The sequence below is a fragment of the Chinchilla lanigera genome, unplaced genomic scaffold, assembly GCF_000276665.1.
Source record: "Chinchilla lanigera isolate Chin_1 unplaced genomic scaffold, ChiLan1.0 scaffold00001, whole genome shotgun sequence".
Classification (NCBI taxonomy): domain Eukaryota; kingdom Metazoa; phylum Chordata; class Mammalia; order Rodentia; family Chinchillidae; genus Chinchilla; species Chinchilla lanigera.
In genome coordinates this window covers 14,409,973-14,425,978 of record NW_004955402.1, presented here as the reverse complement: position 1 = coordinate 14,425,978, position 16,006 = coordinate 14,409,973, and the positions used below count along the sequence as shown (strand labels likewise).

At 39.5% G+C, this 16,006-nt stretch overlaps 1 protein-coding gene across 1 annotated transcript in view; it reads right to left on the bottom strand.

Annotated features, from left to right (window-relative positions):
* Window positions 1–680: 680 nt before the first annotated feature.
* The window catches only part of Taf4b (TAF4b RNA polymerase II, TATA box binding protein (TBP)-associated factor, 105kDa), a gene marked incomplete at its 5' end in the record, with an annotated part of 129,097 nt that continues 113,771 nt past the window's right edge, over window positions 681–16,006 (bottom strand). The window contains 1 exon segment of the mRNA XM_013505611.1: window positions 681–2,487. Coding sequence (XP_013361065.1) covers window positions 2,323–2,487 — 165 coding nt within the window.

The following is a 16,006-nucleotide window of genomic DNA, read 5'->3' as shown; positions in this document are numbered from 1 at the left end:
AAAATAATTAAGTGGAAAATTTCTGATACTTTCCCCTTTCACCGTTCATCCCCTCTGATAAACATTGAGGGGAGGGGGCTACAAACTCCAGTGCTCAAAGCATCGGAGAAGGGCGCCAGCACCTGCCTCCTACCGAAGCAGAGCGCCCCGGGCTCGCTCCTGTCAGCTGCCACATACAAGGGTGTACCGCGCGATTTCAGGTCTTCTGACTTTTCAAAAGAAATGGAAATATAGATTTTGTGAATTAAAACTGTATGCCAAAGAAAGTACATCTGGAGATCAAATCTCCCCCAAGGCCACGTTTTCGCAAACTGAACGGAAGGTGACTTTGGATACACTTAGTGCTCTCTGTGAGATACATTTCACAACATGAAGTTTAAAAATGTACAGTAGAAATATGTTCTGAAAACAAGAATCTTAGTAAAGGAAACCTTGATGGGCCAAGAAAAGCTTTTGTAATGAACTTTAGCTTTGTGAGTCAAAAAGCATGCAAATTTAGAACTATTTCAAAGAAAGTGATACAGCAACTTGGATCTGCAGCTCTGGAACCCAAATGCTAACACTCCAAAATAAATCCCAACCAGGCCCAAGGAAGATGCACTGCCCAGCAGAGCGAGCCTCCAGGGACTGGCTACTCCTGAGAACTAGCCTTCAAAGTCAATGACTGAGCAAGGTTGTTCTTATAATAAAATAATTATTTTAATGAAGTATTTGAAATAATTTTAAACATCTGATCAATAAGATTATACACAAATGTGGGAGTATGCTGCACTTTACAAAAAAATAAAGCTAAGCATTTAAATATACAAAACAACTTTGGGTATAGATCTCTTCTTAAAGTACTCTTTTAACATATACATAATTTATAGCATTTTATATAACTTGCTGAAACAAACAACGTGGCTGATTTAAATCCTACTATAGTATGTGGCCATAACAGTCCCAATGGGAAGAACAATACGAAGAGTAACAGACTTGAGGTCTTTGTTCCCCTGAATTCTTTTTCTAAGCAGCACAGCTTTTCCCATTTTTAAAACCTTCTTGGAGGATTCAAACATTTTTTGTGTATGCAATTTTAACAACTATTATTTTTTGTCAGTTATAATCCACACAGGTAGAATTTAAAAAAAAAAAATAGAAGGCTTGCTTTGCACATCACCATCTTCCTCAGAGGATCTCTATCTCAGCCACAGCACGTACTTCTCATGTTTGGAGCCAAGAACCCCAGGCTCCCAATCGGACAGTTACCTTTTAAGTACAGAATCCAAAGGGGACTCCTATTGCTTAAAATTTCTAATCACCAATTAGGATTTTTTAAATGTACCAAGATGCTTAAAAATTTAAGGTAACTGAAATTTTTTAAAGGAGAAGGAATTGCCCAAACCATCCTTCTCGGAATTTAAAACAATACAAAGCAAAAAAATTAACTTCCTTTTCAAATAGCACTGGAATTCAAAAATGTCTGATATGCTTTCCTTTTTTGGACAGGCTATGATATATTTTTCCATCAGCAAAGCGCACCCCTTCCTCTTCGGGCATGGGCGGCCTTTCCTGTTGTATGATTCCATTTTCATCTTTCCCTGCTCAGTTTAAACTCGGTGTCTCACTACTCCTTCCGGCACTGTCTCCCTTTTCCATTACCAACAAGGTGTATCAGCAGCAGCTTCAATTTGAAGGCTTCCCTGACAAGGATGTCCTCTCACGTGGTATCAGAAGCAGCACGTGGTGAGAGAGGCCAAGGAACTGGCAACTTCAGGCACAGCCTGTCCCCACCAGTGTCATTCTGACAACCCTGGGGCTCAACCCAGCCAGGTCACCACAGTGGTCTGTCACCTTGAACTACCCAAGGTGACAGTTCCGGTTAACTAAGCGACTTGTGATTCCAGCACAGGAAACCTAACGTTCTGAGACAGGCTCAGTTGAGGAGGAAACACATTCTTCTTGGTAAGTGGTGACTTCCCCTCCTCAGTGTCTACACACAGGCTGTTATCAGGGGAGACGACTCCTTGTTACAGTCAGGCAAAGGAAGCAGGATGTAACAAGTGGAGCCTTAGCCTGCTGTAATTAAGCACAGAGGTAGCAACTGCTATTTCTGTGTAAAGTGTACTTCATAACTAATTTTCAGAAGACAAGGCTGAGTTCTAGTCTGTAAGAACCCCACGAGATGTACAGTAAGATTTCATAAAAGCTTATTAACAGTAAACAATGGTCTTTCATGTTGGTAACTGTTCTCCAGAAACGGAGTTTTCAGGACAGTGCAACAATCCTCTTTTGGTCTTCTTTGGCAGTAAACAACAAGGATCTGGACGGTGAGTGGAGCGGTCACTTCAGAAGGGCAAGGTACAGAGCTCGAGAGTACTTCATCTCCCTTTCCTGTTCCATACAGAATATCAAGTCCCTGAGGCAGATTCTCGTGATTCTTGGACGGAGCAACTGTTTGGTGGCTGTCAGGCTGGATGTCCCACAAGCAAGATTGTCTCTTGAGCCCTAAACAGAATGAAAGGAGAAGCACTGTAAAAGGGCACTCTTTCATAAAGGGAGAGCCCACCGGGTGCAGACGAGCCCACTAGCTTCTATGCATCAGGTAGGTATGGAGACCATGGTATGAGGAAGATGCAGGCCTGTCCTCCAGCAGCCCACACTCTCTCATGCACTCCTCCCTGGGACCTAGCCATGGTCTCTGAACTTAGGTATTTCTCTACTTTCAGGCCATTTCACTCCATTTTCCTGCACATTCCAGACCAGACTTTGCACTGTAAAGATCTTACACAAAACTTTTTTAAAGTGATGGATGTGTTTTTCATTTTGATCATGGTGATGATTTGACAGGTATATGCATACACAAAAACCTTATCAGATTGTACATTCTAAATGTGTGAGGTCTGCTGTATGTCATTAGCAAAAATCAAGATCAAAGACTTGCATGAATTAGACTGTCAATGCTCCCCACTGTCCAGTATAGCTACATGGGAACTTGTAAAATGTTGAGAACAGTATTACTCACTTTTTACACGTTATCTCTTTTTCTTTCATACAATGTTGCTGCAAGTTATCTGAGTGCTATGCTCATTTATCAAATGAGGAAAGTGAGCTTCGAAAAATGAAGCAATCTGCTCAAAGTCACATATCAAGGTTGAGTTGGGAGTCAGTTTCTAATTTGATTTAATTAAATGCTGTTAATCACTGTACTAGATTGTCACTCATCCAGGAATGCGACCATCATCTTGGCTTCCTTTTGGCTTTACTTCCCACACCTTCTTTATAAAGTATCTTAACTCTAGCCACACTATCTCTCTGCCAACAGAAGGAGCCATCCTAGGTCAATCTATTCATCTTCTGAGATTCATTTCAAATGGGTCCACCTGCCCCCCCATCTGAGGAAATTCTCTCTGTCAATGACCTTACACTGGTATGATAGTCATTTGTCTGTTTCCACCACCATCACATGCCTACTAGATCAGAAGCTTTCTGAAGACAGTGATTACTGTTTCTGTTCCACTAGGGCTTAGCAAAGTACAGAGAAAAACAAGAGGCATCAATAAGATTTTCTGAATTGAAATTACTGCTTCAGGGGCTGGGGATTTAGCTCAGCGGCAAAGCGCCTGCCTGGCAAGTGCAAGGTCATGAGTTCAGTTCCCGGTACCGGGAAAAAAACCAAAAAAACCAAAAAAAAGAAATTACTGCTTCAAAACCAGGCAAGCTATGTGAGGTCCAAATGTCATTCAAAAATGAATGGAATTTTATATTGTTGTATTAACAGCTTTCCAAATATTAATGTCCATGCATTACTATCTTGAAATAAAATTGGAAGAAGAAATGAAAAGCTAAGAATTCACAAAGGATAGTCTTATAAAAGTTTACTCTTTCTCTCTTTTGTACCATACTTTGCTTCAAAAACCATCTTGATAGGATTGGCAATTCTGTCCATTCAAAAGACTGACATGAAAAAAGATGTTTGCCTAACACAGAAAGCAATTCTGGTTCTGTTACTCTCCTTTTATAACCACCACATTTTAATTCCTCCCTCCATGAGAGAGAGAGAGAGAGAGAGAGAGAGATATTAAGGTTTCCAAAATGCCAGAGTAAAAAACCATCAACTTAATTCCATTCACGGCCATGATTTGGGGACACTTTATCTGATGGTAAAATAAATTCTCCTAAAAGATACTTTGGGTTTTGAAAGATATGTTATCACAATCATATTTCCATATTCATTAGGCTAAACTTGTTTCCAAGAATCTGTGGCATGAACTTTGGAAAGCCCACGTTTTAGAAAAGGGAAAGTTGTTTCTGACTGCACAAATGCATGGCCACCTGTTCAGAAGCTGACTGGGAGCACAGAGCTTCTGCAGGGCTTTTGGTAGGAATGCCACCTGCACATGTGCAAGAATCAACCTCTGTGTCCCTGGCCAACGGTGGCAGGTGAGCACTGGGCACACAGCTGCCCTCGGCAGGGGTCACCACCCAGAGGTGGTGCAACTTACACGTCTCCTTAACTACTGTACGTTATCACCATGGAAAGACTTTCACAAGATTTTTTCAGAGTGCGCCCACAACTCACCTTTGAAGAATGAATAAAAAGTACATATTAGGAAGGAAGTTAGTAAACCCTGTCATTGGTAGTGAGTTGTGTCGCTTACTGGAGTTCTCTGTTTAGAACCATAGTACACTTAACTAGGGCAATTTCTTTAAACATAAATTAGAAGTATTACACTAAAGCTGAATCTATATATGTGTAAAAATATTTCCTACAAGAGTTGGCCTAAGACTAGTAGGATCAGCGCTTCATACCAATTTTTAAATTGAATGACCAGATTGATATTATGTCATGGCTATTTCATTTTTATGTAATACCTAGAAATATGTCATATTTAATCAAAACTCACGTAGGAGAATGTTTCACACTACTACTCACAACAGCCGTAACTGGAGACAATCCCAGCGTCCATTAACAGTGGGATAGATGGGAATATCACAGACTGAAAGTGCAGCTCGGTGGCACTGCGCTTGCCTAGCATACGTGAGGCCCTGGGTTCAATTGCTAGCATTGCAAAAACAGACAAACAAACAAAATACTGGGGCGTGAATACACCACAGACCACTACACAGCGGTAACAGTTGGGTAACGCAGCTGCACATCACAACCAAGTCAAACGAGAGGACACAGGAACACAGGAAGACAGGAAGACATACTGACTGCGTTTCCACCAAGTTCCCAAACATAAAAGCTAGAAAAAGCAAAGCTGTGAAGTCAGTGGAGTGAGTCCCCCGGGGGCCTGAGGTGTGACTACAAGTGCAGTGTCTCCTACAGTCCTGGCGATGTTTCCGTCTTGGTGTGACTATCTACACGAGTGTGCCCATACCGTGAGGATGCCCATGATCTGTGCATTTTTTCTATCAACCTTATATTTTGATAAAAACTAAATTACTAAAAAAATCTTATCTCCATAGGAAATTAAAAGAAGGGAAAGGGGGAAAGGAGGGAAAGAAAAGAAAAAAGGCAAAATTATTAAATGTTTAAAAAAAGAGAGACAGAGTCAATCATCTGGGTTAAGGAACAAAGGGGTCACAGTTCACATTTGTCATGTGACACGCCTGAAGGACGGGGGAGGGGTGCATTACAGCTGCCAGCACAGGGTTGAAAAGGAGGTCATTCCAACAGGATGCAGCAGAAGGCCTGAGGCAATGTTATAAATGAAACAAACCCCAAGGGACAGTCAGCAAGCCAACAGAAATGTCTTTCATAATTCACAACTTCATGAAGGTGATAGCATTCTCTTCCCCTAAACAGTGACTGAGAAAGTCAATCTTTTTTGAACCTGAATCCAAATATATGCCGAGCATTTTTATTTCCCTGTGTCTCATTCAGGAGAGTCTACCGTTCTGACGTGTTCTTCTGACCTGTTCATTCCATGATGACTTGGCCAGGGTAACCAGCCCCCTCTCAACCACCCACAGAGAAGACGATGGAGCGCATCCTGGAAATTTACAGACATAAACACCACATCTGCCTTTTACAATTAGCTTTGATTTTCCTTTACCCCACCAAGTCCCTTCCCCAAGGATGAGCAGGTCTGACGGGCGGTCACAGCACAATGTCAATGCCAAAGAACACCAATGTAGTTGAGGGCCGAGTTTGTGAGGAAAAAATCCAGCCACCTGTCACAGTGCACTGTTTATTTCTGCACTGGTTTGCTCACTGGACTTCCTATATGAAAGTATTTCTTAATCTGCATTCTTCACCGTAGGAAAAGAGGGTAGGTGAATGGAAGATGAAAGAATCCACTTCCTAAGCACCCAACACACACCCTAGGAAGCCTAAGCAAACTTCACTGCTGACCTACTCCAACACTGCCAGGTCAGTCAGCACTCACTAAAACCTTTGTGGAAGTCTTTGTTTTTATAAGAAAAAACAAATGATTAGTTACTAGTTTCGGAGAAATAACACTGTTGTAAGAATGAATTAAGCAACTAAAAGTAAAAGTCATCAGTCATCCAAGTTTTTATCCCTTTAACTTAAGAGTGTAGGTGCTCTGAAGCAAAACCTTTAAAGCTTTTCTACTTCTTCTTCCACATTTCCTTATGTCAGATCCTGCTCTACTATGTCAGAAGCAGAAACAACAGGGTTACAAACCTGGTGGCTTCCTGAATCCTGCTGAGGTTCTATGCCTTTACATTGGGCCTGTTTCCTAGCAGACCACACGAGGTTCGTGCTAGTCCATGTTCTGGTCCAACTCAAAATCACTTGGGTTACTGGGCTCTCCCTAAGGGTGAGGAACTAAGCTACACAACACAGTGGTGAACACCAGTTGTCAATTTCATAAGCAATTTCAGACAAATTACTTAACTCTCTATGCTCTGGTTTCAGGTCTGCAAACCAGGGATAGGAATGAGCTCGTGAAGTTGGTTACAAGGCTGCTTTGAGCACTGGGACATTGTATACACTTTATAAATGCTGGGCCTTATCATCACAGTGAAGTCAGTGGAAGGCAGTGAATGTAATTCTAGCTCTAGAACTTTCTTCCTCATACCAGTTAAAATTTTATGCCTATATTCCTGTTTCTTGCATTTTTGTTCAATCACTGGCTAACTAACTTCAGAGAAATAATTCATGCTGTCACACTTACCTGTGTTACATGATCTTATCTCAGTGAATTTTTAAAATTTTAGTGAAGCCTGGAATGCTTAAAGCTAAAAAGCAGACTACAGCCATTTCAGCTCTGTGGCAGGTGGATGAAGGATGTATCCTGGGCCAGGAAGTTTTCCTTACACCCTTCCAATCAAACAGTGGGAGATATTCTGCTGCTGCAAAAAGCCAGCTCGATCCTGACTCGTGAGTGTGGTAACTGGGTGTTCGTGCCACATGTGTAAGATGTTCTCCCTCAAACCGCATTACGAGAGACATTACCTGTGAGACTAAAAACAGACTCAAACCTGCATATAAAAAGTCAACTGGCTTTATCAGGACGGTCTCTAGAAACTGAAAGTCAACATCTTTCATTTTGTTTTCCCCAATCAAAAGACAAAGAAAACACAAGCTTCCCTGAATCTTAAGTTAACCAAGCACAAAACCCAGGGCACTGTTAATACCTGTATTTCTCAGACTCTCTACCCCATTTACACGACGTCCCAACTCCATGCCCCCATAAGGGCTCTTAGGGACGACCAAGTCTTTTTCAAACTTTAAGGTGGAGACAAGGATTAGACATGAGAAATATGGAGTAGACTAAAGATCTGGTTTGGAACAAAAAGTGAACATCCTGTGAGACTCAGAATCAAGGATAAATAAATGTGCCCTGGGTGCCAGACCCAGTGGAACAGGAACACTGAAAATCTACATTCAAAAGACTGGGTTTCCTAGGGCTTAAGGGAACACAGAGCAGAAAACACTGAGCTTTGAGATTGACTGCCCTCTGCTGGTCAACAAGCAGAACTTCTGAATCAACAGAGCGCTCACTTTTACCACTTCCCTTTTATTCCTTTTGAGTCAGTTCAGAACACAGACAACGCTGCTTGCTAACTTCTGCCCTAGAATTCTGTCATTCCTAAGTGCCTGTGTTTCAACAGTCTCTTACAGGAGTAAAAAGACAGCTGTGGCATGTAATTATGGCTCTGAGTTCTAATTCCAGTTCTGTAATTATGCAAAGTACAAAGATAATACACTAGTTGTCATATGCTAATGACTCCCATCTTTATCCCCAACAGAACACTCTCCAGCAGACCCAGATTTGTTGTTCAACTTTCTAATGAAGTCTTAAATACTACAGGAGTCCCAGAGTCAGCATGCTTTGAGCCATTACTGCTTCGCTCCCTTCTGTTTCAAGGAATAATGGCCCCATTTCCACCAAATTCCCAAGCCAGAAAACTGGGATGATGCCCTCAGTCCTTTTTCCCTCTGGATTCTACCTGTGCTCTTATCAATTCCTCCACCTTAACGGTTTTCCAACCATCTGTTTGTCTCATTTCTATTTCCATTATTTGCTACCTAGATTACTTCAGCAACCATCATTTACAAAAAAATCTCTCTATATGTCTGGTATTAATGTTACACTGTAGGCAAAAGATCTAAAATAACACTAAGTAATCTGATGAGATTTTCTGCTTAAAATGCTCCAATGGCTGAAAGTTTCCTATAAAATCAAGTCCAAGCATCCAAGCACAACATGAAGTGATCGATGACCTCTTTCTCCGTCTTATCTCTCATTTGTTTCTTCCTGTCTCAAACTATTGATCATGCAACAAATTATTTTTGCCCTTTGATCTAGACAGTGAACTGCCAGAGCACCCTTTCTTCCTAGAACTCCATTCTCCAATCTGTCTGTCCTGTCCTCATGTCCCATGACCTAAGTTATTCAGGAATCAACTTAGATACCATGTTTTGTCACTGTCTACAAGCATACACTGACCCCAGGTCTGGACTAGGTGCAACTTCTGTGTATGTCAGCAGTACTGTCTACTTTCCCTACCATTCTAGGTCTGTATTGCAATGCAATCACCTTCAACTTAGCATTTACTACAGGAGAAAGGTTTTGGCACCTTTGAATATTTTAGTGTGTGTTACTTAAGTGGAATTCAATCAGTGCTTATAGGACAGCCATGTGTCTAATGTCTCCCAATAATATTACTATTATGAATGAACAATGAAAATGAGTCATTCTGAGAGTCAGGGCTATAGCTCAGCAGCACAGCACCTGTTTAGCAAACATGAGGCCCTGAGTTCGATGCCCGGTACCAAAAAAAAAAACCAAAAAAACAAACAAAAAAATAACCAGAAAGTCATTCTATAGGCTTTATGCCTTCCAATTAAAAATACTGCGGTCACTCTTAGCTTTAAGCCAACAAATGTGAACAGAGAATGTAGCGCTTTGATGCCTATTCATAAACACTACTCAGCCTCTAAACAACCTTTCTCAGCTGCTAACTCCCTGACCAACCTGTCACTAGATGGGACTTATTGAAAGTGTTTTTGTTTTGCCACTTTCATAGTGCAAAAGTGCTTCAGCCCACCAAGTGATATACATCAGAAGATGAAATAGCGAAATACACAGTCAACTGAAACGCAGGAACTTGACTGCTTCCTACAGCAAGTTGAAAGTCCCAGTCAGGACTTTCCTACCTATATTGTAGTTACTTTCTTTAAGCTTGCATTAAAACACCTGCAAAGTCCTCAGAAAACTACAAACGATGTCCACAGACCACTTTTATCTATTGTTTTATTAAAACTTCTTCAAGGATTGACAGTTAAATACTTTAAGAATGAGCTTTGATTTTATCCTTGAAGAACCGTGAATATAAAATGAAGACTGCTGTAAGGGCTGCTATACTACACAAAGGTGGACTTACATAAACCTTTAAAAGTATTCACAGCAGCTTTGTTGAGAAGCCTCCAATTCTAGAGATGGTGAGTTGCAGACAGGCTGATGGAAAATGTGATCAGAAATAAATATGGATTTGTAGGGAAAAAATGAAGAAGCACTAAAAGTGGTAAATATAAAAAAATACTTTTTCTTTAAGAGGCATATGACCAATCCATAACAATGTACTATGAAGGTTAAATTAGGGTACATTATGTGAAAGTAAACTAAGTGGCAAAAAAAAGCACAGTGGATAGGAAGGGTCATGGGTAACACAATTATATGGTTTAAATTGTTCTCGTGTGAAATGGTATTAGTTTAAAGCTGAGCACTGAGTTAAAGAGGTATATTTTATCTTTATATAGTTAAGTACAGCAACTAACTACTGAACAAATAAAAGCAGTATAGCTATTGAGGTAATGAAGGATATAGGATGAAATACTAAAGTATTATTTAATGAACTCAAATGACAGTAAAGGAGAAACAACAGAATAGAAAATAAATAGTAAGATGGTGGACTGAATCTAATTATAGTAATAATTATGAAGTGTCATAAAAATACAGTGAATGTTTAAATTTTTTAAAGTATTTGTTACAATAAAACATACATTGCCATTAATCTGCCTTAAAATAGTCCCACTCCTGCTTCAAACACACTTACCCCGTCATTCTTTCTCCTTCCCAAAGCAGTTTTGGAAGGTCTTTAGTCGCACTGGCATGGCTGCCTTGATACCCTAAATCAAGTGAAACCATCTACCTTTCATGGTCATTTCACTTTGGGGAACAGTCAACAGTCACATGGTGCCAGCAGGTGAATACTGTAGATGTTAATGAGCCCCCCTTTCCACTGGATTATAACGGGCAGCTGCATTCATTCTAGCTTCGCTCAGACCTTGTAAAGACACTCACAAAAGAGGACTTCAAGAAGTGTTTTAGAGAGTGGAAAGAATAACTGTGTTCAAAGCAAGGAATAAATTTTGAGGGTAATTAAGAGTGTTGTGTTTCTAAACCTACTGAAAGAGAAAGTAGGTACAAATCTTGAAGACATACGGGTAGGTAGAGAGTTCAGGAACAAAAACCAAACTGCATGGGAAATACTTCAAAGAATTAACAGCTGGGATCTCATCTTATTGAAAAGTTTTTGCACATCTAAAGAAATCACCAACAGAGTCAAAAGAAAACCCACAAATTGGGAAAAAATTCTAGCTGACTGTCCCTCAGACAAAGGACTTCTATCTAGAACATATAAAGAATTTTTTAAAAAGACAGGCCCCCAAAATTCAAAGACCCAATGCAAAAACAGGCATCTGAGATGAATATACACTTCTCAGATGAAGAAATACAGATGGCAAATAAATATATGAAAAAAATGTTCAACATCATTGGCTATTCAAGAAATGCAAATTACAACACTGAGATTCCATGTCACCCCAGAAAGAATGGTTACCATCAAGAAATCAACCAGTAACAACTGCTAGAGGGGCTATGGGGAAAAAGGAACTCTTCTCCACTGCTGATGGGAGTGCAGATTGGTGAAACCACTGTAGAAATCAGTATGGAGATTCCTCACAAAACTAGGATTAGAAGTCCCACTTAACCCAGCTATTCCCCTTCTGGGTATTTTCCCAGAAGAATTAAAAACATCATACCACAGTGATATATGTGCACTCATGTTTATAGCAGCACAATTTGTCATAGCTAGATCTTGGAAACAATCCAAATGCCCATCAACTGAGGAATGGATAAAAAAGATGTGGTATTTTTATACAATGGAGTATTACTAAGATACAATGGAGTATTAGTAAGTATTACCAAGCTTTTATAGGTAAATGGATACAACCAGAGATCATACTCATAAGTGAAATAAATTAGACCCACATGTGTAAACATCATATTGTCTCCCTCGTGTAAGAAATTGAAAGAGTAAATAAAACCCAAATGTACAATAGATTTACGAAAGGGAAAAGAAATTGCTCAAAGGAAGGAACAACTGGGATGAGGGAAAGGAGAAAAAGAAAAAGAAAGAAAGAAGGGGAAAAAATATATAGGGATAGCTGGGATAACTGTACTGTTGCTGTCTATTGGTTTATTGAAAGGAACAGTTAATGCTTAAATTTTTTGACGAATTTTGCATGCTTATATCTGGTAATCTGAACAACTAATTTGAAGACAACAATATGCAATACAGCAACCATTGGTGAATTCCTACCATCTTGTTTGTGAAGCTCTGTATCATTTCTAATGTTTTTTTAAATTATTTTTTATGCTCTATAGTGGTTTGATCAATATTGCACTCTTCTATCTGGTACTCTGAGCAACTTCACCGAAGATAACAATATGTAATATAACAACCACTGTTAATTCCTATCATTTTGTTTTGAAAACCTGTATCATTTTTATTTTTGCTTTGTTTTGTTTCTATGTGGTTGTTATTTTATTATTTTTTATTTTCTTCATAATAAAAAAGAGTGCTGTGTTTTTTACACTACATTCTTTTTGCAAAGGGAAAGCAATTTTAATAAGGTAGAGTAACAAGGTATCTGTTTAAACTTCAACCTTCACCCCACGCCAGACACAAACATTATCTCAAGATTGGTGATAGACCTCAAATGGACACTGAAACTATTACGCCTTGGGGAAGGGGGACTTGGAAAAAAACATTTGCAAACATGAGGTACAAAAATGTTTTAGGATACAAAAAGTGCTAACTATAAAAATTAAACTGTGCCTTATAAAAATTAAAACCTCAGCTCTTCCAAAAGATACCGAAATAGAAGTGTATCACTAAAGTGAGTGTGAAATGGTACAACCAGCTGCAATATATAGTACAGTCCGTTACACAATTAAACACAGGCCTATTCTATGATCCTACAGTTTCACTATTTATCTAAGAGAAAAGAAGACAAAAATGTTCACAAAACTACTTGTATAGGGCTGGGGAGATAGCTCAGTGGCACAAGCGCCTGCCTCGCAAGCACAAGGTCCTGAGTTCAATTCCTGGTACAAAACAAACAAAAAAAAAAGAACATAAAAAAACACTTGTACAAAGATGGTCACAGTAACTTTATTTATATGGGGCAAAAACTGTAAACAACTCGAGTACAATGGATAAATTATGGGGTATTTATATACCAGAATACTACTACTAAGCACTAAAAAGCACGAACTACTAATATGAACAAGGTAACTAAACTCAAAAACATGTTGACTGAGACAGTTCAGAAACAAGAGGGCATCAATCTCTGCTTTCCATCACACAGAGTTCTAAGACAGGCAAAGCTCTAAATATTAAGTTACAGTACTAGAACTTAGGGCCAGGATTGGAAGGAGGGTTGGGGGTGGTAAATGGCATGACGGACCTTTCTGCAGGTGAGAGAAATGATTTATATCTTGATTTGCAGTAGTATTGCAATTAAATCCAGCATATTTTATTGTACATAAATCACATCCAAAAAACAAATGCAAAATTTAAATTTTTAACTTAAAACTTTGAGATTTCAAAGTCACCCTTCTCCAAGATGCCCCCCAATGGGACACATTACTCTTCTCTGTGTATTTCAGTTATAAAAGTTTAGGAAGTCTATGATACCCACAAAAACAGTCCAATACTTCTATGGAAGTCTGTTTATTAAATTTAAAAGTTATATGGAAGAAACTATAAGATTCCTGTAAGAGAAATACGGTTAACTCAATATTGCAAGTATTGAAATGCAAGACAAATTCCATTATCATTGCTTCTCAGGGGGTGTTATTAGAATTCTGGGTAGTTTAGTTGGGTGGATCTGGCCCTCACATCACGCAATGTTTAGTATTACTGAGCCCCAGCCACCAACTGCTAGCAGCACACTCTGCCCCACCCCCTGCTGGGTCACTGAATCAAAACAGAACTCCACTTCTAAAACCCCACAGGAGTAGGTGCTGCCCCTGGTTGAGAATAGCCTATAAGCTAATGACCAAAAGCATATATAAGCAGCTTAAAAAATCATCCAATTAATAGGCTTAATCTACCTTACCATTCTATTTCTAAAACTGATGATTTAATCAACATTACTTACTTAATCTCCAAGGGGGGAAAATACATGCTTTTATTGCTATATATAAGACTGACTTGAGCAAATGAAGAGTAACTGATCTTGCTGAAATCTCTAATTAGGGAAACCAAATGCAACCCCTGAAAGCACTGTTAATAGCAACAAACTACAACACACAAGAAATAACATTAGAAATCAAATTACTGAGTGGAGTAATAAATCCAGAGATGACCTGTCCCAGAGAGGCTCATTTATGTGTAATACTGCACTGAAACACACACAAAACCACGATGATGTTCCAAAAGTGTCCTTTGTGGGACAACTAAAATCTCCTTAAATAACACAGCCTAAGCTAAATCAAGGGTATATTAACTTCTTCATGGTTTTACATTTAAACTTGTTTTTCATGTTGTAATTGAAATATAAAATAACCATTTATGGGCTTTTACAAAGCTTCAACAAGGTTTATCAAACCACCGTACCCTCTTCATATATGATGAATCAGGAAGACATACTGAGAGCAAGAGTAAAGAATCGGAAAGGACGCAGGACACATGCAGGCCCGGCACTAAGAGGCGGAAGAGCCCACTACACGTGGTCCCATCACGAGAGACTGAATTAGTCAACTGCACTTTTTTTGTTTTTTTTGATTTTGGTTTTTCCCAGTACTGGGAATCGAACTCAAGACCTTGCACTTGCCAGGCAGTCACTGTGCCACTGAGCTAAACCCTCAACCCCAACAGCACTTTTTTTGTGTGTTTGCTCAAAGAAAAGCCCATGATTAAATGCTTTTTGGTAATGAAGCCTACCAAACATTTAAAGAATTAGCACCAATATTTTACAAACTTTTCCAAAAAACAGAATGGAAGAGAACACTGCTATTCCACTCTACAAGAACAGTACTAATTTGATAACAAAGACAAAGAAATCAGACACACACGCACACACACGCGGAGACAGGAAGGGAGGGAAGGGGGGAGAATATATAGAGATCATTATCCTTTATGACTATAGATCAAAACTCCTAATGAGATACTAGAAATCAAAATGTGCAAGGATTTAAAAAGTACTATACACCAACCAATGAGAGAACTTTACCCCAGGAATGCCAGGTTGGTTCAACATAGAGAAATCAGTTGATACACTATTTAAAATAGAGCACAAGGCTGGGGTGTAGCTCAGTGGCACAGCACTTGCCTAATATACACCAGGCCTTGGCTTGCATCCCCAGCACCACAAAACAATCAACCAATCAATCAATCAAAGTAAAATAAAGGTAAATGATCATCTCAATAGAGCCAAAAAAAAATTGATGGACCTATATACTTTCATGATAAAAATACTAAAAATAGTGAACCTCTCATGGTTGAGATCTGAAATGTCATCCCGAAGTCTTGGGGGTTGAGAGGGGCTTTTGGAAGGTGACTGGACCATGGGGCACTGTGCTCATCAATGAGTGGACCGACTGATGCTTTCACAGTGCTGTTAGGAGGTGAGCTGGCTGGAAGAGGTGGCTCACCAGGGTGTGACACGGAAGGCTGTGTTCTTGTCACCAGTGCTCCCTTCTCTCTCTGCTTCCTGGCTGCCATGGGATCAGCCGCTTTCCTCTGCCAAGCCCTTCCACCATCTCATTTCTGCCACAGAGCCAGCTGACAATGCATTTACTCTACTGCTGCAACCACAAGCCAAAACGAACCTCTCCTTTAAGGTGTGAATGTTGATTACTTTGTCCCACAGACAGGAAACTAGTAACATTCTTCAAATTTACAAAAGGTATCTTTAAAAACCCCACGGTAATACCATACTTAATAGAAGGAATCTCTCCCACTAAATTCAGCAATAAAAAAGGCTATCTGCTTTTACTCTTCTATTCATCTCCACTGGAAGTTCTAATCAGGTCAACTGTGTAAGAAAATAAAATGAAATGTATTAGTCAGCTTTTTGTTGCTAAGACAAAATATGTGACATGCACAACTTAAAGTAGAAAAGGATTATTTTGGCTTACAATTACAGAGGCCTCAGTCCATGGATGTCTAGGACCAAGGTAGAATTATCTTGGAGGAGAGGCATGGCAGAAGAATACTGCTTATCTCACAGCACCCAGGAAGCAGAGAAAGGAAA